General features: G+C 47.7%; 1 protein-coding gene across 1 annotated transcript; it reads left to right on the top strand.

The window, feature by feature from the left end:
- Positions 1 to 1081: 1081 nt before the first annotated feature.
- On the top strand, positions 1082 to 14289 carry LOC149346024 (WD repeat and HMG-box DNA-binding protein 1-like). The gene is made up of 3 exons (XM_089585331.1): positions 1082 to 2083; positions 11558 to 11675; positions 14150 to 14289. Exon 1 carries the CDS (start codon positions 1102 to 1104, stop codon positions 1462 to 1464), a length of 363 nt encoding a protein of 120 aa, XP_089441457.1. The 5' UTR covers positions 1082 to 1101; the 3' UTR covers positions 1465 to 2083; positions 11558 to 11675; positions 14150 to 14289.
- The last annotated feature ends 7826 nt before the right edge of the window (positions 14290 to 22115 follow it).

Raw genomic sequence — 22115 nt, forward strand, 5'->3', positions numbered from 1 at the left:
CAAAATATAAGCAAACAAAAAATTGCCCTTAACTCGTTTTCCCTGCCTTCGCTTTACTGTTTCACTTGCACAATGACGACACACAGCGGGACCAATCGAAACAGCCTACACGAGTACGTCACTACAACGCCGTGGAAGATAGCGTCCCATGGTTTCCTGGTCGCTGCAACACATTTTCGCTACTGATAACGGCCTCGTTTCCATGGTTACAAGCATGTGGGTGCTCGACTCGTGTCAACAAACAACAGCAACATGCAAGAAATTGTGATGCGCTGAAGAATGACCTTCTCCGATTTGTCAGAGTTGGAGCGTGCAATACTGAGACGGAGCAAAGGTCTGAGCCTTACTCCTTACGAGGATACACCCAGAAACAACCGAGACCGCTGCAGCCCACCTTCGAGCCCTCCGTGTGACAGCGGCGATCGTCCAACCACGTTGCCGCCGCCGCCACCGCCCGGGGATCCTTCGCAAGACGATGATGTGAAACGATCTGCTGCTTTTGCCTCCTTCCTTTGCAATGAAATGAACGCTTGGTGAATATGTAATAGGTTTATTATTTCGATTCCGTATAGGACCATAGTACGGACGGATGGAAGTAGCGCTTGAAACGCTGCTGTATGCCTTGCTGGACCTGCCAGTTCTCGCACTCAGAAATGTTCCAATAGAACCATTGTGCCTATATTATGTTTCTTCTTAAATCTGACCATTAACATGAGTGGAGGAATATTGCTTACAGGTGTCGGTGCGGACACTGACGGCCTATGCCAATGGTAACGAAGCGGCTCTGCTGTCGGGACCTCGTGCAGTGCGGAGCTCGGACGAATGACTGCATCTGTGAAGACGATTATTTTTTTACCCACTGCTTGGATGCTGAGGTATTGCGTGTTGCATACGCTGACCTCACTGAGAGGGAACAAGAGCCAGATATGGAAATCCACAAGTAAGTATCTTCTGTGCCACATTATCTGTCGTATCGACACTAGCGGTGGTTCGCGAGTTGTGTTCAGCACATTTCGAATTTTCTAGTTTGTAATGAGGCCTCGTAACGGTGAAGGTATGCCGTTATCCTGAGGAGCGACGAATGGTTGTCAACCGGCACGGATGGCTGCTGCAGCTGCAGGGCGGTATGCACCTGCTCCTGTGGCACGGCTGGAGCTGCAGTCTTCCGGGCAGCAGGTGCGCACCGCTGCGCTGGGCGAGCGCTCCGTGCTGCTGGCCACGGAGTCGAGCGTGTTCTGCGTGCCCGCCGGATGGAGCGCCGACTTGCAGGGGGACGAGACAGTAGAGGGCTTTGCGGTGGGCACCGACTGGGCGGCCGTGCTGACCTCCGGCCAGATGCTGCATCTCTTCAGCGAGGGCGGTGCACAGCAGGCAGTGCTGTGCGCAACCGGGGCTCCGGCAGCGTTGACAGGCGCGGCTGACCAGCTGGCACTTTTCTTTCGTGCTGCAGCAGATCGCTCATAGAAGAAGCTGAGTGCCCAAGCTTTCTGCGTCCAGTCTGGTGGTGCAACTGTTCAGGCGGATCCTGACTACACCCGTGCTCCTACGCCGCCATCGCCGCTTCCAGTGGTCTATGTTCACCGACAATGGCAACCTGGCCTTTGCGGACTCAGCCGGAGCTGTGTTCATTCTAAGGAGTGGGGCCTACTGGATACAGGTGGCCGCCCGGGGGTGCATCCAGATCGTCGATGGGTGCGAGGCGGAACAAGTGATCAGGATCTTACCCGAGGGAACACCACTTCTGCCTCATCCACCGCCTTTCACCGAGGTCCGCTTCTCTCTGCCGTTCTTGTCTGCCTGCCCCGAGGTCCTTTTCTTCGTGCTGCCGTCGTCAAGCTTCAGCCGACCTGATCCGCCTGGGCATGCGCTTTGGATTCCTGGATCTTCAAACACGTGGAAACAACTCCTCTGGCCACAGGATACCGCTCCTGTTATCACTGATAATGGAACGTCGCATTGGCTTCATGGCGGTGTGACGTCGACGGAAAAGACTACAAAAGGCCCGGATTCTTCGCCTCACCTCAGAGGGCTCGGCAGCGCTCATCAAAGCAACATGTTTCACCATGTCTGGATCGCCGTGCAGGTTAGATTTCTTAACCTATTTCCTACTGTCGGTATGAATTCCCGTACTATCATTATGCTGCTGTGCCCTTGGAGGTGTTTCCAGATCACTAATGACTGTTGGACTGTTCTCCTACTCCTGCTTTGTGGTGATGTTGAATGCAACCCTGGCCCTGGTTCCACCGTTACAGAGAGACTAAATGATATTCTAGCTGAACTTCAAGAGATAAAAGACGCCGGCAACATACGTGATGCTACTCTTTCGGAAATGAGTCAGAAGCTTACAAAATTAGATGAGGTTTTGGAGTTAACCAAAGCAAACGAACTGAAAATACAAAAGCTAGAAGAAACGGTCCAGCATCTTCAAGAAGCTTTTTTGGATCAAAACAAACGGCTTGTCGACTTCGAAGATCGAGCTCGAAGAAATAACCTTTTAGTTTTCGGTATCAAGGAAAGCCCCGACGAAAATAGACAAGATCTTGAAAATAAAGTAGATCACCAGGTCTTCAAAGAAAAGCTTGCTGTTAATGTCAGTGCAGTGGAACGTATTCATAGGATTGTTAGGCCAGGAAAGAACAAGATAAGACCCGTGATCCTACGTCTGTACAATCACAATGAAAAGATTTCCCTGTTTAAGAACTGTTCGAAACTCAAGGGTACCGACATATCAATTTCCGATGACTATTTGCAGGAAACCGTTCAGACAAGAAAGAAACTGTGGCAGACCGGACTCGCTGATAGCCGTCCAAATGACAAAATGAAACTGGTTCATGACAGGTTGGTTCTGAACGACGATGTCTATGTATGGGACAATAACGGGAACTGCAAAGTCTTACTTCGTACGCAGAACACAACAGATAAGTGACGCTCGTACACTAAGCAAGAGCCTTCGCGGAAACTTCTTCGTATCGTTTGTTTGAATGCGCAAAGTGTGTGCAATAAACCAGAACAGCTTGAATGCGTTTTGCTATCATATGATCCTCACATAGCCATCATCACAGAAACGTGCCTTCACGCTGATATCCCAGATAGTTGCATATTTCCACCTTCATATGTTTGTTATCGGAAAGATCGTGAAGCTAGAGGTGGCGGTGTTGAAATTCTTGTAAAATGTGGACTTTTATCTTTCGCGCTGCCTGCAGTTGATAAAGATCATGAAAGCGTTTTGTGCAAAGTTGAATTTAGTGGCAGCAGTATCATTATTGCTGGTGTTTACAGGTAACCAGGTTCCACGCCAGAATTCTTGTCAAAACTCTACAATCACTACGAGAAGTACCGCGATCAAAACATAATAATTGCTGGAGATTTTAACCTTCCCAGTATTAACTGGCTAGAAATGAAGTGTGGCCCTGTTGACGTCCATAGTTCCGAAGTGTTGTTTGACATGTTGCTTGCATTTAACCTTAACCCCTTAACCATTTTGGACGAGCTGTGCTCGTCCTTGCCAAGCCGTCCCCAAACCGTTTTGGACGACTGTAGCTCGTCCTCGCTGAATAGGTTCTTCTCTTCCTCGTTTCGGACGAGCAGTGCTCGTGTGTGGCTTAGATGACATTTTGCTCGACAGATGGCAGCACTGACCTGTTAATTTCGTTTTCTTCTACCGCATAAACGTTTTTTTTCGTATGGCAACCTGGGGTTTAAAAATGGCATCCGGCGGAGGCGACGCGTGTTTTGCTGGCCCGTCTTCTCGGAAAAGACGCTCTTCTTCGTCGTAATCTTCTCCAGACGATGGTGACTGAGACACCGAAGTGTACATTGTTTCAGGGAGGGAGGACGACAGTGCTGACGTTGTGCTTATTAGTTCTTCCGATGAAGAAGTGGACAGCTCAGAAGCGAACTTTGCGAGCGCGCGCGCGTCAGTGCATGAAGGTCAACGTCAGTAACATCCCAACGCAACCCCCTCGGTTTCCTTTTCTGGCAGTTCCCGGTAAGATGTTCATTATAAGCTTGCCTGATGACTTGCTTGAATATATTTATCGCTCATTACCAGCAGGAAGTTGGTTTTCCGTAATGTTAGAAATAATAAACTTGAATATGCTAATTTGACTTCGTGTTTGCTTCAGATATTTTTTAAAAATCGAATTTGTGCTTTTTATTGCAATAATATTCGAAATCAGCAATAAAAAAATAAGCAGTTTTGTTAAGAAATTCGTTGATATAACAAAACGGTGAAGAGGTTAATCAAACAGTATTGTTTCCAACGCGTGTAACAGATTCTGCTTCCTCAATTTTAGACCTTTTGTTTTGTTCTAACTATATTCAGGAACGTGTAACGAAGGTTCACGATGGCATTTCCAATCATAAACTTATTTACTTCACCTGTGTTTTTCCACGAAGGGCGAGTTCCTGTAAACCGAAGCCTGTTGTTGTTAAAAACTATTCTGCTGCAGATGATGTTCAAATTGCTCATTATTTAGAGGAATGCCTTTTCTTCTTCACTGACGATGATGTTGACACATTATGGACTAAGTTCAAATCTTGGTGTCACTACTGCATAGAAAACTTTATCCCAGAAAAGCTGAAAAAGGTTGGTCGAGAGAACCCTTGGATAAGTAGAGATCTGCTCCAGATAAAACGTAGGCTGAAGCGCCGTAGGAAATTAAAGCGAGCTGACGACGAGGTGGTTACAGAACTAAAAACTATACTCACAGTTAAGTTGCGAGAGTCTCGGGAACATTATTTCACTGACACTCTCGGCCGTTTTGCTTCAGACAGCCCACGGAAATTCTGGCAGTTCCTAGGGAAGAAAAGTCTTCGACGAATCGAGCAGATAGTGGCAGGCGACAATGTCGTTACAGATTCCAGGCAAATAGCGTAAATGTTTAACTCTCACTTTCAAAGCGTGTTTTCGAAGCCGGGCAATGGTTGTGATCTCACAGCAGCAACTGATCGATCAGACACCCTGTCCATAACTTTGGAGGGTGTAGCTGAACTGCTCTTACGGCAAGATGCAAATAAATCGACAGGTCCGGATAAAATTCCAGCCATTTTTTCTTAAAAGATACGCACAGCTGATAGGTAAATTTCTTCAAATAATATTTGACAAGTCTTTAAAATCTGGTAAAGTACCGACTGATTGGCTCCTGGCTCGCATTGTTCCGGTTTTCAAGAAAGGTAGCCCGGCGGAAATTTGTAACTACCGACCTATTTCACTTACATGCATTTCTTGTAAGATGCTCGAGCACATTATTGTGAAATATCTCAATACCTTCTTAGATACTAACAAGATCCTAAATAAAGCGCAACATGGGTTCACGCACGGCTTTTCCACCAACACGCAATTAATAGCAACCATCAACGAAATCGCTAAAGTTCTAGACATGAATGGCCAGGTAGACATAATACTCTTGGACTTCTCCAAAGCATTCGATAGGGTGCCTCATAATAAATTAATCCTGAAGATGAAAACAATTGGTATACCTTCCAAAATAATCAATTGGGTTATTATATCGTACTTGAGTAACAGAAAACAACATGTAGAAATAGACGGCTGTTGTTCTGACAATTTAGATGCTTCCTCTGGAGTGCCCAAATGATCTGTAATCGGACCAGTCTTATTTAATATTTATATTAATGATTTGGTCGACTCTGTCAGGACAACTGTATCAGCTAAACTGTTTGCAGACGAATGCGTCATTTTTAAAACCATAAATTCTGTTACGGATCAACTGGAGCTGAACGCAAATCTAAAATTACTAGCAGAATGGTGTGATAAATGGGATATGATGATTAACATTGAAAAGACAGTGCATATGTGTGTTACTAATAAAAGAAAAAAACTGGAATTTTCTTATAACAACGGCGGCAATATGATAAAACAAGTAGTGGAATAATTGTATTTAGGCGTTACAATTACAAATAGGCTTAAATGGACAGCGCACGTCAATAACATATGCTCTTCACCTCGTAAAAAATCAGGCTTCTTAAAACATAAATTATAATAAGGGAGTAATTACTCATTGGCATCCACCCGAGCGCAGCCATACGGCTACAAAGGAAAGCTATACAGCTTTCTCAGAAACTTCTAGATAAAGAAAAATTCGTCCTGGTCCGGGGTTCGAACCCGGGACCACCGCTTCACCGGAGCAGTCCCTCTACCAATTGAGCTAACCGGGACGGCAAGCTTATGGTAGGGCGAGAGCGAATTGATCAATAACTCGAAGTGGGAACAGTGTTGGTCAAATGTTTAGGGGAATCCCCCAAGGTGGAGTAGATTTGTAATAAGGGAGTAATTACTCATTGGCATCCACCCGAGCGCAGCCATACGGCTACAAAGGAAAGCTATACAGCTTTCTCCGAAACTTCGTAGTTAAAGAAAAATTCGTCCTGGTCCGGGGTTCGAACCCGGGACCACCGCTTCACCGGAGCAGTCCCTCTACCAATTGAGCTAACCGGGACGGCAAGCTTATGGTAGGGTGAGAGCGAATTGATCAATAACTCGAAGTGGGAACAGTGTTGGTCAAATGTTTAGGGGAATCCCCCAAGGTGGAGTAGATTTGTAATAAGGGAGTAATTACTCATTGGCATCCACCCGAGCGCAGCCATACGGCTACAAAGGAAAGCTATACAGCTTTCTCCGAAACTTCGTAGTTAAAGAAAAATTCGTCCTGGTCCGGGGTTCGAACCCGGGACCACCGCTTCACCGGAGCAGTCCCTCTACCAATTGAGCTAACCGGGACGGCAAGCTTATGGTAGGGCGAGAGCGAATTGATCAGTAACTCGAAGTGGGAACAGTGCTGGTCAAATGTTTAAGGGAATCCCCCAAGGTGGAGTAGATTCCCCTAAACATTTGACCAACACTGTTCCCACTTCGAGTTATTGATCAATTCGCTCTCGCCCTACCATAAGCTTGCCGTCCCGGTTAGCTCAATTGGTAGAGGGACTGCTCCGGTGAAGCGGTGGTCCCGGGTTCGAACCCCGGACCAGGACGAATTTTTCTTTATAAGTTTCTGAGAAAGCTGTATAGCTTTCCTTTGTAGCCGTATGGCTGCGCTCGGGTGGATGCCAATGAGTAATTACTCCCTTATTACAAATCTACTCCACCTTGGGGGATTCCCCTAAACATTTGACCAAAACATAAATTAGGAAGATCATCAAGTGAATTGAGAAGCAAGGCGTACAAAGCGCTTGTAAGACCTTTGTTGGAGTACGCCAGTATTGTGTGGGACCCTCACACAACGGTAGATATAGAAAAAATTGAAAAAATTCAGAGGCTAGCCGCGCGCCTTGTATATAACCGCTTTAAACGCTGGGACTCTCCATCTGCTATGCTGCATGAAGCTAAGCTTGAAAGCTTAAGAGAACAGACAAAAACGGCTCGAATTAAATTTCTTGGTCGTTTGTATTTTTCAAAGCTAGGCATAGAACCCCAGGATTACATAACTAACCAGACTTCCAAGAAATATCGTCATAAGCATAAACACTACATTGAACCCACTTTTCCCCGCACGAATGCCTATAAGTATTCTTTTTTTCCGAATACGATTAATGATTGGAACGCACTGCCTCATGATTCTCCTTTGCTTGCCTCCCCTGAGTAATTTCAACTGTCGGTTGGCGCTGCCTGTGACGCGCTATGTTGTTGACACTGCGTGTTGCTTCTTACCTCCTGTGCCTATTTAGCGTCATATAAGTGTTGGTCGTCTTTTTTAGTACTTGTTTAGTCGTTATATGTTTTTTCTTTTTAAGGTCGAAGTTTTGCACTTTTGAGTTTTGTACTGTGCCTCTCCTGCTTGGACCATATTTGGTCCGCAGTACGTGATAAATAAAATAAATAAAAAATAAATAAAATGTATAACAAACAGCTGTACTAGCCTAGCCCCAGTGTGGCTCAAACGTTTCAGGAGCTTATAGCGCAATTAACAACAAAGTGCTAAAGCACATGCACATTTATACTCAGTGCATACGTGATAATTTTATTCTTACTTGCAATTGGCGCAGAATAAGAGTTCCTGTGAAGACTTCGTGGATACTGAAAAAACTGCGCAGGAACACGAGGATAAAAGCCTGCATATCAATAAACTAGCCGTAGTTTCTGTTCTTCTGAGACTTGATGGGCTTAATGCTCCTGCTCAGTGCACAGATCAAGTGGCAAGCTTTACCTGGGTCAACAGACAACAAAAGATGGATGGCCTCGATGTCATCTTACCACCTTAACTGGGTGGGCCTAGATAACAGAAAAAACACTATTAAGGGAGACAAGGCCGTACACTTTCAGTGACCTTGGGGCCATTGACGGCAGTCAGAGTAGCAGAACATGCAGACAAGAACGGCAGAGAGAAGCGGACCTCGGTGAAAGGCGGTGGATGAGGCAGAAGTGGTGTTCCCTCGGGTAGGATCCTGATCACTTGTTCCGCCTCGCACACATCGACGATCCGGATGCACCCGGCCCCCTGTACCCAGTAGGCCCCGCTCCTTAGAAAGAACAGAGCTTCGGCCGAGTCCGCAAAGGCCAGGTTGCCATTGTCTGTGAACCCAGACCACTGGAAGTGGCGATGGCGGCGTAGGGGCACGGGTGTAGTCAGGATCGCCTGAACAGTTGCACCACCAGACTGGACGCGGGAAGCTTGGGCACTCAGCATGTTCTGTGAGCAATCTGCTGCAGCACGAAAGAAGAGTGCCAGCTGGTCAGCCGCACCTGTCAACGCTGCCGGAGCCCCGGGTGCGCACAGCACTGCCTGCTGCGCGCCGCCCTCGCTGAAGAGGTGTAGCCTCTGGCCGGAGGTCAGCACGGCCGCCCAGTCGGTGCCCACCGCAACGCCCTCGACCTTCTCGTCGGCCTGCAAGTAGGCGCTCCATCCGGCAGGCACGCAGAATACGCTTGACTCTGTGGCCAGCAGCACGGAGCGCTCGCCCAGTTCAGCGGTGTGCAACTGCTGCCCGGAAGGCTGCAGCTCCAGCCGTGCCACAGGAGCAGGTGCATGCCGCCCGGCAGCTGCAGGAGGCATCCGTGCTGGTTGACAAGCATTCGTCACTCCTCAGGAGTGGCGTTGTCAGCTTCCTGGTCCGCCATCTAGCCTCACGAAAGGAGCATCCGCTGGAGCTACGATGAGCAGCACACTGCCTCGGATGCGTTACGGCTGGCGACTGAAAGAAGGGCAGCAGTTCCGAATGAACAGTTATGCCCTTTTCAAGGCATTTTTGTCCCAAAAATTGTCCCAATTTGTCATTTGGGCAAATTGCTACATTTTTCAGGGATGGCCCATCGTTCATGCCAGAAAGGGTCCAATGTTCTGAGACTCTGACTGCCGTCAATGGCCCCAAGGTCACTGAAAGTGTACGGCCTTGTCTCCCTTAATAGTGTTTTTTCTGTTATCTAGGCCCACCCAGTTAAGGTGGTAAGATGACATCGAGGCCATCCATCTTTTGTTGTCTGTTGACCCAGGTAAAGCTTGCCACTTGATCTGTGCACTGAGCAGAAGCATTAAGCCCATCAAGTGTCAGAAGAACAGAAACTACGGCTAGTTTATTGATATGCAGGCTCTTATCCCTGCTTTTGTCCTCGTGTTCCTGCGCAGTTTTTTCAGTATCCACGAAGTCTTCACAGGAACGCTTATTCTGCGCCAATTGCAAGTAAGAAAAAAATTATCACGTATGCACTGAGTATAAATGTGCATGTGCTTTAGCACTTTGTTGCTAATTGCGCTATACCAGCGTGCTAAACAGTGATCATCCCAATCTGACAGTTCGGTTAAATGCAGACGGCAGTTCAATTTTCAAATCAGCAAACAACGCCATTTGGCCAGTGCAGCGAACAATCGAGCTGCCACCTTTCTTACGACGGCGATCAATCATTCTACCACACCGCTGCGGTGGCTCAGTGGTTATGGCGCTTGGCTGCTGACCCGAAAGACGCGGGTTCGATACCGACCGCGGCGGCTGAATTTCGATAGAGGCGAAATTCTAGAGGCCCGTGTACTGTGTGATGTCAGTGCACGTTAAAGAACCCCAGGTGGTCGAAATTTCCGGAGCCCTTCACTACAGCGTCTCTCATAGCCTGAGTCGATTTGGAACGTTAAACACCAAACGCTTATTCTGCGCCAATTGCAAGTAAGAAAAAAATTATCACGTATGCACTGAGTATAAATGTGCATGTGCTTTAGCACTTTGTTGCTAATTGCGCTATACCAGCGTACTAAACAGTGATCATCCCAATCTGACAGTTCGGTTAAATGCAGACGGCAGTTCAATTTTCAAATCAGCAAACAACGCCATTTGGCCAGTGCAGCGAACAATCGAGCTGCCACCTTTCTTACGACGGCGATCAATCATTCTACCACACCGCTGCGGTGGCTCAGTGGTTATGGCGCTTGGCTGCTAACCCGAAAGACGCGGGTTCGATACCGACCGCGGCGGCTGAATTTCGATAGAGGCGAAATTCTAGAGGCCCGTGTACTGTGTGATGTCAGTGCACGTTAAAGAACCCCAGGTGGTCGAAATTTCCGGAGCCCTTCACTACAGCGTCTCTCATAGCCTGAGTCGATTTGGAACGTTAAACACCAAACGCTTATTCTGCGCCAATTGCAAGTAAGAAAAAAATTATCACGTATGCACTGAGTATAAATGTGCATGTGCTTTAGCACTTTGTTGCTAATTGCGCTATACCAGCGTACTAAACAGTGATCATCCCAATCTGACAGTTCGGTTAAATGCAGACGGCAGTTCAATTTTCAAATCAGCAAACAACGCCATTTGGCCAGTGCAGCGAACAATCGAGCTGCCACCTTTCTTACGACGGCGATCAATCATTCTACCACACCGCTGCGGTGGCTCAGTGGTTATGGCGCTTGGCTGCTGACCCGAAAGACGCGGGTTCGATACCGACCGCGGCGGCTGAATTTCGATAGAGGCGAAATTCTAGAGGCCCGTGTACTGTGCGATGTCAGTGCACGTTAACGAACACCAGGTGGTCGAAATTTCCGGAGCCCTTCACTACAGCGTCTCTCATAGCCTGAGTCGATTTGGAACGTTAAACACCAATAAATCCAACCAAATCAACCATTTACCTCTTCTATGGTACGGCAGCAAGTACATGAATATGATGTTACTTCTTCGAGCCTTCTGTGTCCAAATAAAAAGAGTAGCCCAAAAAGGCATCACTTGGAAAGCTAGAGATATAACACGTCAACTTCAAGATGAGTCTCTAAAAATTTACTTTTCGTTACGAGATATCAAAGTACTCTTACCTAAAAATACAAAGGCACATGTTTGCGATTCCTAAATGCATGTAGCATTAAGGACTTGAACGACCTGTTTTAACTCAGAAAATCTTTGACGCAACTCTGTTATTGTTGAAAATAAATCGTACACAAGCCGTGTGACAGTTGCAATTCTTCTGAATGGTCTGCTCAAATCTACCTTGCCTGAAATCATATTAATAAATGCATGCAATAAGCTCTGATTGTGGCAGTTACATGCTTTTAGGTGAAAGTTGTCTTTTCCCTTAATTCCGTCCAGACTTTGATGTGCTGTTAACCAGCCATGATTTCCCTTCAAGGTGTGCTGCAGTAGCTGTGTGGCAGAGGCTCCTGCAAGGGCTGCAAAGCAGAATGTCCTGCAGTGCAACGGCTATTACAGCTGCTGATGGTGTCACCACCCAGGAGTTTGCATTAACAGTAAGCTCAAAATTTATTGTGATCTTTCTAACATGCTACATTTGGTGGTTTCATTAATTTTGCAGGGCGCATAAAATATCCAGTCAGCATAGGTGTGGATGAGGACCACACAGAGCTGGGAATGCTGAAGGATATGGAAGCTGTAGCAACCAAGCACACAATTCGTGGCATACAGGGTCCCTCGCCTCTTGTTAATGTGTCAGGGTTTAAATACACTATGGAGTTTTAATTTAGACTATACGCACCGCACTGTGCACTGCTTGATGTTGCTCATCAGTTCAATGAGCTGTGGTTGTCAGGTTGACATAATTACACTGTCAGCCTATAGTGAACGGCTCTGCGGCCTTAGGCCACCAGAGTGCTTCAATAAGACACCATCTGCCCTAACACTCTGCAAGTACTGGAAGGCAGCTCAGTACCAGTGTTGGATTTTTTATTACTGCCTGCATTGCTTGAAGGATGTGCCGTCAGAACAGTACTACAAACAATTTGAACTTTTCAGTTCAGCTCTGTATATGTTGTGCAAGACATTCGTAACTCCTCAGGATGTCAATATTAGCACTTTGAAGCTTATGGAGTTTGTAGTGATGACTGAATTTCTGTATGGTAAAGCAGAGATGTCAAATGTTTACACACTGCTGTACCTCCTGAAAGGTGCACTACTTCGTGGACCGTCGCGAGCACTGTCATGCTTTCTATATAAGTCTAACACTAGCCTTCTCCTAAAGCTTGTACCATTTTCAAATGATGTGCCTCTCCAGGTTTTCTCACATGTTGTACTTCCAAACAGTTTTCTTTTAACTCAAGAAAATGGGCTCGGAAGAAGGTCAATTGCACTTCATGAAAAACAGAGAAACCAGGTGCCTTCCGAAGCCTTGGTAAACCTAAACCAGTACCCGAGCACCTTTGCGAGTTTGTCAGAGGGTTCCCTTCTGGGGCAGTTGACCACAACGCCGAGCGTGACAGAGCAAGAATTGCCATTCACACTATTCACAGCATGCAGTACTTAGTTCCATCAAAGTGGCGATTTGACAGAATGGAAACTGAGGAATGTCTACGTTAAGACAGAGAGGATTCTTTCTGTAACTGCAACTGATGGAAACTGCTGTGTGCACATCATGTCATATAGCTAAGATTTTGTTGACTCTGGAGATGCAAGTCACATGAAGCATACTCGAAAGCACTCTATGCAACTTTTGTATAAGCTTTGGGAGTCTATGCTCCCATGAATGTACATTGGAGATCAACAACGAAGCTGTATTTGCTGAACTGTGCAATGAGTATGAGTGTTCCTAAGGCAAGGTGATCGTTACACTTTTATATTTTATAAGAATTATCCTGTCAGTTTGTCTTTTGGTCTATTCATGTTGTTTTAGTAAAGCATTGAAGTAAGACATGATGTTGGGCTAGTCGGTTCATGGCTGGAGCGAAACAAAACTGCGCGAAGATGACGGAACAAAAGAAGGCACGAATACACACACACAAAGCGCAGTTTTTTTTTTTCCAGGAAGGGCCTGGGGCGCCGAAGAGCCTCTGGATTTCGGGTGGCACAATCTTATGCTTCAGGCAGTAGCCCAAGACTCTTGACTGGCACATTGACAGTGCGATGAGGTTAACATAGGTATTTGCCCCTTGTTCCTTTTTCATAGGAAAAGTGGTAGAGCCCAGAGTAGAAGAAGTGTTTTGAAGTAAGACGAGCGAAACAGAACTGCGCGAAGACGACGGGACAAAAGAACGCATGAATACACACACACAAAGCGCAGTGTGTGTGTGTACTCGTGCCACATTCTGACGAAGGCCGTTCCACGGTCGAAACGTCAATAAATTGTTTCAAGCGTTTCAAACGTTGGTCTACGTTCTTACTACATACACATATGTATATACATACATATATAATATATATTGTAAATTCATCATGGGGGGTACAGCGCGAAGAAGACGAAGGACGAAGCAAGAAGACTACACAGACTTCATGTAGACTTGTCTTCTTCGCGCTGTACCCCCCATGATGAATTATTACAAACTCGCCCAGCTGTCCATCCTTCTTCTATACTGTAAATGATTGGCTCGCTTTTGAGGTCTTGTACGTGGCATGAACACTCGGTAGCCTACACCGTACGTAATGCAAGCTTATTATAGACAACCTCAAACACCCTTTTTAAAACCATATCACAACGCCATCATGAGTGACAATTCACTTCTCCTTGGAATATAGGCTGATTCTATTACTAAAACAGCCAATACAGGGGGGTTTGTGTTTTCAGTTGTGATTTAAAAGGATACTGAAGCAAAATTTCAACATTGAAAAAAAAAAAAAAAACGCTGAAAATAGATTCTCTGAATGTGATTACACCAAAATGTATTGCATATTTTTCAGTAGACGGTTTTATTTCCGACGTTTTATGAGCGTGCGCAAAACTGTCGCAGCCAGCGCGGGGTGAAGAGTGTGACATCATAACATCCTCATTCAACAGCCAGTCCAGGCCGATCCGAGCCAATCCATCCCAGTCGGCCGCAGTCACTCGAAGTGTGATGCTGTACTGCTAGAGTCCTTCCACCAGCGATAGGGGCCTTACCAGCGACGAGTGCAGCACTGACGAGGAATAATTCCACCCGCCGAAAAAAATGTGCTTACGGCTACGAGCCATGTGCATCAAGTGACGCCAAGCAACCGGAGAAAGCAGGTGCGCTGGTTAGGCAGTTGGGGCCAGCTACATGGTAAGCTTTTTCTCACGTGTACTCAACATAGAATTGCAGGAAAGGTAAAATAACGATATTAAATGAAATGTTTGTCAAGTTCCATTGCTTTTTGTTTTTGTTGAGCTGGTGTCATATGTTGTTACACACTGTTCTTGCCCCCGGCTTATGTAATGCCCACGGGCCCTTAAAGGTGCACTGAAGAGGATTCTGAACTTGGCGTTTTGCCGCGGGAACTCGATCTACACGTTCCTAGCATTCTTAGAAACTGCGACTTATTGCCCTGTGTGGCCAATTTCCCTAATTAAATCGAATTAACGTCCGGCTCCCGCCATTTTTTTTTAAATTCTGCCTCGTAGGATGGGCGGAGTCGACCAACGCGTGAAGTTCCTTTCAGCCAGCTCCATGGAGGCTTTGCTTTCGCTTTATTTTTGTTTTTTAGGTTTCCATGAATAAATTTTTCATTCGCAGATAATATAGCCGCAAAATAAGCCCGCAGAAATAAAAATACGCGCGGACTATTTGCTACTAAGGACTAATACGTATTACTCCGCCGATGGCAGAGTGGCAAGCCGCCACGGGACTGGGTGAAAGGCACTCCACGCGTTCGTCGACTCCGCCCACCGTACGAGGCAGAATTAAAAAAAAAGGGCGGGAGCCAGACGTTAATTCGATTTAATTAGGAAAATCGGCCACACAGGGCAATAAGTTGCAGTTTCTAAGATTGCTGGGAACGTGTAGATCGAGTTCCCGCGGCAAAAAGACAAGGTCAGATTCCTCTTCAGTGCACCTTTAAGGCTTCAATAAATGAAATGAAAAGAAATGTCATTTCACATGCGGAGTTGAGACAGATAAACAACTATTACGACTCAATCATTCATCGTTTTGTGATGTATGACTCAGTTTGAAGGTGCTCACCACAGCGTTTACTGGGCTGCACGTTTCTGCGTGCCAAGGGGCAGAATACGCGGAATTCTGCTGCCGCTTGACAGCTTGATGCTACAACACCTTGTGTCACATCCAAACTTGCCTAGAAGGACTTTGCCGGTAGTGTTTGTTGAGATCGGCTGATGCATTTCAGGCCCCATCGCCTTCAAATCGCTTATGCTACGTGGATGTGCGGCCGCAGCACAGATAGAGGAAACACTGCTTGTACAACTGTCATGAAAGCCGACGCCTGCTCATGCAAAGTGCAATTGCAAACCATTCTGTAAAGCTCATTATTGCAAAGCAGCCAGCTGAATTGTAATGTGGACATGCAGAGCTTTTTAGCATGTAACCACAACATGCAATCTACCGCGGAATACTCGCTCTTGGGCCGCCTACCACGCGTTTTCATTCGGAGCAGTGCAAATGCATTTTCATCAACTCAACACAAAGTACATTCAACATGACTGCTGAGTTCTTCATCCAAAACCTGCATGCATACAAGAAGCCTTTCATCTCGATAACCTGAAAATTTTTGTACACATCTAGCCCTTTAAATGTGGGTTACAGCTCTTTCAGCTCCAAAGGTGCAGCTGTGGTCACCACTGCAGCGATATGCCGACAGAAAGGGAACGAGTCTGTTGCAGCGAGCAACAAGATGTGCAAAAAGCAGCCGAGAATGATATGTGCATCACCAGGCAGCCACTCTTTGAATTGTACTGCTTGAACAAACACATACTGAAATTGGAGTACATCAAGCTGAAGCATTAGTGCCCACACCAAACCAGGCAAAAGAACCTGAATGAATAAGTGCTGTGAAACAACCAGTTTTGGCCAGATGTGGCACGCAGTAATCCTCAAGCCAACTTACCGGTGTTTCTACTGGTTCTCACTGGTGCATTTCATATGATGAAGTGAAACAGGAGCATTTTTGTTTGTTTTTATTTATTTATTTCAAGGCAGCGACTTTGTGTTGGCCCTCTAGCGGGTAAGGAGCGGGGAATGCCTTGCACTCCCGTGAAGCCCAGCGCCGAGAGTTGAGATTAACTTGAGGTAACACTCTTTTACTGGGCACTGTACTCTGCGTACCCCTACTCTTTCAAAAACGCGAGCACGTGAACGTTTACTATGGCGTACTGCAAACTCTGCACTGAATGCAACGCTGCGCTAAAACCAAAGCTAGTTTACGACATGCAAGAAGCAACAAATTGCAGACAGGCGGCACGAGAACACTGCATGCGAACGCGAACAGCACCTACCTCCTTTCGCCTTTTCTTCTCAAACTCACTGCTACTAAGCAAAGAAGAAAAACCAAATCAAGCTTATAACCCTTTCCCTGCATCTCAGGTACAGTGGACACCGAAGTCCGGCAGGGATAAGAATCTCGACATGTATATAAAAGCAATACAATGAGATACCCTTCACGCCTTCGAGAGCCATAAACCTGGATCGCCCCATCTTTCAAGAAAAGAACGCAACGCCCTAGAGTCACTCAGCAAACGAACGGACATTGTCATTAAACCCGCTGACAAGGGAGGTGGCACAGTGATCTTAGACAAAGAAAATTACATTCGGGAAGGATATCGGCAGCCTTAAATTTTTATAGGCTACTCCCATCTGATCCCGCCACCTAACACCAACAAATCATAGCAAAAACGTTAAAACAACTCACTGATGAAGGCAAAATACCCGCACGAGTAATTAGGGCATTGACGGCAATAAATCTGTCTCCAGGGTGGTTCTACACACCCCCAAAAATGGAAAAGTCTCCTCCAACCAGTTCGAAATAACGCAAGCATTATTTCCACCCGCGACGTCGCACCCGGTTTGAATAACGACGTCACGTCCGGCCATTTTTTTGTTTGTGTCATGTTTGAGCCGAGCATTGCTTGCAGTGGCTGTATGGCCGGTCAGTGGGAGTTGAGCACGCTCGAGTTGCCCGTGAGCAACTTCGCACTACTTTGTGTCTTTTGGTATGTACTGTACGTATTGAGTGATTGCCCGTTATCTGACAATCGCCATTTCCTTGTCAACTTTCTTGCGCCCGAATATTTTGTGTTTGCAGATCACCCAGGACTAGCACTGAACCCGCTTGTCCGGCAGTGGACACGAAGGCCCTAAAGGTGAGACTCATCTGTTTTATCCCGAGTTCTGCTCAAAAGATCAGTGCAGTTCAACAGCAGAAAGAATATGCGCCGAGTATGTTTATATACCTTTTGTCAGCCCGGCCAAACGTGACTCTTGGTCAAGTAAAACACGCATGATTACCAGCTTTTGCGTGCGCCCGAAAAGAAGCGGGAAACTTTTGACAACAGTCCAGTTGAACTAACCGTTTATGCAATGAGTTTTGTATGCGGTCCGACGTTTCCTGGCCCCGCTGCTAGGAAGGTGTGTAGAGTACTGACTTGGTGGTTCATTTCACAATTGTGCTGCTGTGAATCCATACGAGCCGCTTTCCAAAGACAGGTGCACTAAATGCAGCGAGATAAGCGATTACGCTTTGGTGTGCGCAGCACTTAAACGTGTTCTTCTTTTAAATTTATATTAATTTCAGAAAACAGCACTTGAAAAACCGAAATGCAGTTTGCTTGTATGTACGGATCTTCCTGATTCCTGCATCGAGTCCGGCGTTGGCTTGCTGGAGCAGAGGCTGAACAAATGGGACGATAAAATGCGGAAGCAGCAAAGGCTTTCAAGGTGCCACTAGGTGAGCTCTCCACCTTCTGTGAATTTTAAAACGAGTACTAGCCACCTGCACTGAGCATCGGTATGACGTGGGGAAGGAGCTTGGACCCAGGTGGCTAACCAGCATAGAGCATATGAGGCAACTGGAAAAGCAAGCTTCCTTTCAAGGCCTCTACCTGGACCTTTAAGGCAGGACCTTTAGTGAACGCTACCCTGTTTAAACTTCACGTCGTCACCAGTCGGAGTTTTATAATATGCATTAAGTACAAAATGCTAGCGAAGCTGTCATGTGGTCATAGCATGTAGATGGTTTGGACAAAATGCTCCATGTTAAAAACAAGGTCGCGGTGCCTTTCAAGAAGCGTCATGCAATCATCCATGCCTTGGGCGGAATCAGCTGTTCCTAATGGCACGGAAATGCGATATGGTGCTCACAACGTTCGGTGTACGTTCCCCTCATCTATCTGCATGACGACTGTGCAACGTGGCACCTGTGGCCATTAAAAGCTTTTGATAGGGCGTACAACATTCGTGTTGAATGCTTTTAGCATGACTTCGCGGTAACAGTAACCGCCTCAACTTTGATACATTTGTTCCAACCTTAAAGGGGCTGCGAAACACTGCCTGGGGGAATACCGGCTATACTTCAGGTGGGTTCTTTATGTCACACAGATGCTGACTCAAAAAGAATTACAGGAATCGGTGCACAGGAACGGGAGTTATTCAATGAAGAAATTTGAAAATACAAGCAAAAAAAACGCTGCCCTCAACTCGATTTTGGCAGGGCTTCCCACTCCTATTTCGCTCTCCCAATGACGGCACATGGCGCAACCAATCAAAACAGCCAGCCAGAGCACGTCGCGGAAGTTTGTACTCCATGGTTGCCTGCTCTCTGTGAGACTGGCAGCGTTGTTTCCATGCCAGAGCGCCCCTGGTGGTGTATTTTTATTTTACTTGCCTTGCAGGGCTTTTATCTAAGACAAACAAATTGTCTTTGTTGATATAATATAAAGCGCAGACAGGTGACAAAATGTTTCTCTATTTATTCACACAATTTGCAGTATATTTACTGTTTGTCCGGTCATCAAGCTCGCGCAAGGTGATGTCATATCCGCTGCTAAAAACCCGCCACTGTGTGGCGACACCATCAGAGCCATGAAGTTGTTTTTGGGGGGACATTAAAATATTAAAAAACGGAATATACGTGGTGTTACCGACGCTAATAGCACCATTATAACTCACTGTATGCAATCAACAGGCAAAACAGTTAACTAAGATTGTGTTTCTGGGCCCCTTTAAGCCCTCTAGCCTGGACTCCAGTCATTTTGAAAAAATGAAAGTCTGCCTAGCATTTCCGCTCTTCAACCATGATACCACAGCAGCAGTACGCCTTCTGGTTCAACAAGGGTCCCTGCCAGATGAGGTTGTGACCAGTGCGTGTTTTTTAAACTGTTTTTAAGTGGTTTAAGAATATGACATCCAGAACTATAACGCTTGCCATAAGCACATTTGATGACGTGAAGTATGTCGAGGCAGTTGCGTTCCTAAATGATGCCATTTGTCTGTTCTCAAACATTAAAGCAGGTGATGAAAAACATTTCTGGAACCTAGTCCGAACTGGCATTATCTTAATCAGTATTGTTGCCCTTGAACTCCAGGATTTTGTCTGCATTCTGTTACGTCGATTCGATCAAGAACAACTAGAAAACCTGTTTTCAACTCTCCGGTCAAAAAATCCTGTCCCCAGGCCACTCCAGTTTCGCTGCCCAATTCGTGCTGCAAAGATGGCTCAGTTCTTCAGGCCAAGCGAATCTGGTGGCTACGACCATGATTCAGGGCACTCGCTGTTAGGTCTGAGCACCACCCTACGAGCAAAACAAGAAAATGTTGATGCCCCCAACGTTGCTTTCCCTGATGACATACTTGAGCAAGAGTACCCTGCCCCTACCCTTGCTTGCTGCTCCTACAGAACCTGACCTCTGGGAATGGGAGACTGTTTTCATAGGATCAACACCGACTGAAAGAGATTATGATGATGATGTGATCGCCGTTTCCGAGTTCTTTCCCACCAGAAAAAGTGTGCCCCAACAAGGCAGTCCGCAGGGTTCATTTCCTAGTGGAAACTGTGCACGCAGCATACACGAAAGCAACCAAAGGCAAGTCGTGAGTGCTTCTGACCCAGTTGCAGAGAGTGCCCAAAGGGGCAGGTCTGCAGCCGCTGCTCCTACAGAACTCAGAACAGTGAGCTCCTTGCCCCAACACCTGTCTGTGCAACGACCACACGCTCACAAATTCTCTGGGCTTCTCTATTTCCGTGTCAGTACTTGACACTGCTTCGAGAGTCACCCAGCAAAGACTCGCTAACTTTTAGAGCACTCTTAACACGTCCCGTTTTCAACCTACCACTGCTTGGGCTTCATTGAGCATCTCCACCGAGCATGCCAACGCCCTGGGATGCGTTCTGTTGAGCCCGCCTCTGCCACAGTGGCAGCCACAGGGGAGGAGCGGGGAAGCCCCAGGCATAGGCATATGGCCGCCCGCAGTCTGCGCTCAATGGTAAGATGCTGGGCCACGGTGAGATGGACCAGCGGGAGGGCGTAGCTGAACTGCGGGACAGCCATGGCGTGGTATAGCCGCAGGCCCAGTTCTGGGGTGATTCCCTTCCCCTTGGCCAGGTGGGATCGGACTGCTCCATGCACCCTCGAGGCCTGGCCCAGGAAGTGCCCAACTGCTGGGCCGAAGTACTTGACCTCCCGGCTCCAGGGTAGGCTGCGGCCCCCCACAGTGAGGAAGGTGGAGCCCGGGCGCGCCCCTACCCTGGTGTTCAGGAGCATGGCCTCCGTTTTGGGGGGCGATAGGCGAAGCCCGGCACGTGCCAGGAAGGAGCCGGCAGCGTCAATGGCCCGTTGCACCATCCTGATGGCCCGGACCCTCTGTCTGCGGGGACCACAGCAACAGATGGCGATCTCATCAGCGTAGATGGCCACGTGGATGGGAAGCAGGGGGTCATCAGGCAGGAGTCTGGGCAGCAGGGCAAGAACTGCATTCAACAGAAGCGGACTTTGGACGCTGCCCTGGGGGACGCCTCTCCAGATGCACCGCGGTGAGCTGGTTGTCTTGCCGAGGTGGACACATACCCGGCAGTCAGCCACGAATCCTTGAACATACTGCAGCAGGTTGCCAGAGATGCCTATGATGGTGAGGGCCTCCAGGATTGCCTCATGGAGGATGTTGTCAAACGCGCCACGTATGTCGAGGAAAGCCAGGCATACAATGTGGCGGTTGTGCTTGGCATCCTCCAGGGTCGAGACACGGCCTGCAATGGCATCAGCTGTGCAGCGATGGCAACGGAATCCCAACTGCTGTTGTGGGAAGTGGGGCCAACCCAGGACAGGCGCTCCAGGGCCATGGCCTCCATCATCTTCCCTGGGACCGTAGGGAGTCGGGCTGGCTTCAGGACTGGGACAACCAGGGCGGTCCTCCATGCCTCTGGGAGGTTCCCAGACTGCCACACCTGATTGAATGCGGACAGGAGGCTTGCCCGCAGGTCCTCGTCCAGGTTCTAGAGCATCTGGTACGTGACGCCATCGATGCCCGGGGATGTGAGGCGCCTGGAGCGGTCGAGGACTGATGGTAGCTCCTGCCGAGTGAGGGGGGCAGTGCATGTGGCAGCGATGGCCGCTACCAGGGGGGGGGGCCCTCTGCTCAGGCCCAGAGGAGGACCCTGGCATGGTGGTTGGCAGTCGCCACTGGGAAAGAAGGCGTCTACCAGCCGGTACGCCAGCTTCTGGAAGCTGATGTCCAGGGAGATGGCGATGGCCAGGTGTGGATTGAGCTGTGTCTGAGGAGCCAGGAGGGAGCAGAACAGTCTCCATGCCCTGGCCGGACTGCGGGGAGCCACCAGTGAGGCACAGATGCCCTCCCAAGGCTCGTTGTGACAGCAGTTGTGGTGGCGTTTACAGTTGGCATCGAGCTGGTTGTAGGCAGTCCAGTCGTCTGGCCGCTCGGTCTGTAGAGCCCTCCTCTCTGCTGGCGTTGCTGTGCCCGGAGCCGCAGCAGCCTGAGGTCTGGGATGGGCTGGCGAGAAGGAACCTCGCAGGTGATCGTGGCCGCCTCTGCGCATCTCTGGAC

This window comes from Amblyomma mixtum, chromosome 4 (genome assembly GCF_055824585.1).
Source record: "Amblyomma mixtum isolate Tamu chromosome 4, ASM5582458v1, whole genome shotgun sequence".
Classification (NCBI taxonomy): domain Eukaryota; kingdom Metazoa; phylum Arthropoda; class Arachnida; order Ixodida; family Ixodidae; genus Amblyomma; species Amblyomma mixtum.

What these genes read in the sequence shown, in the direction of transcription:
- LOC149346024 (XM_089585331.1), top strand. Translation starts at nt 1,102, where the DNA reads ATGGCTGCTGCAGCTGCAGGGCGGTATGCACCTGCTCCTGTGGCACGG.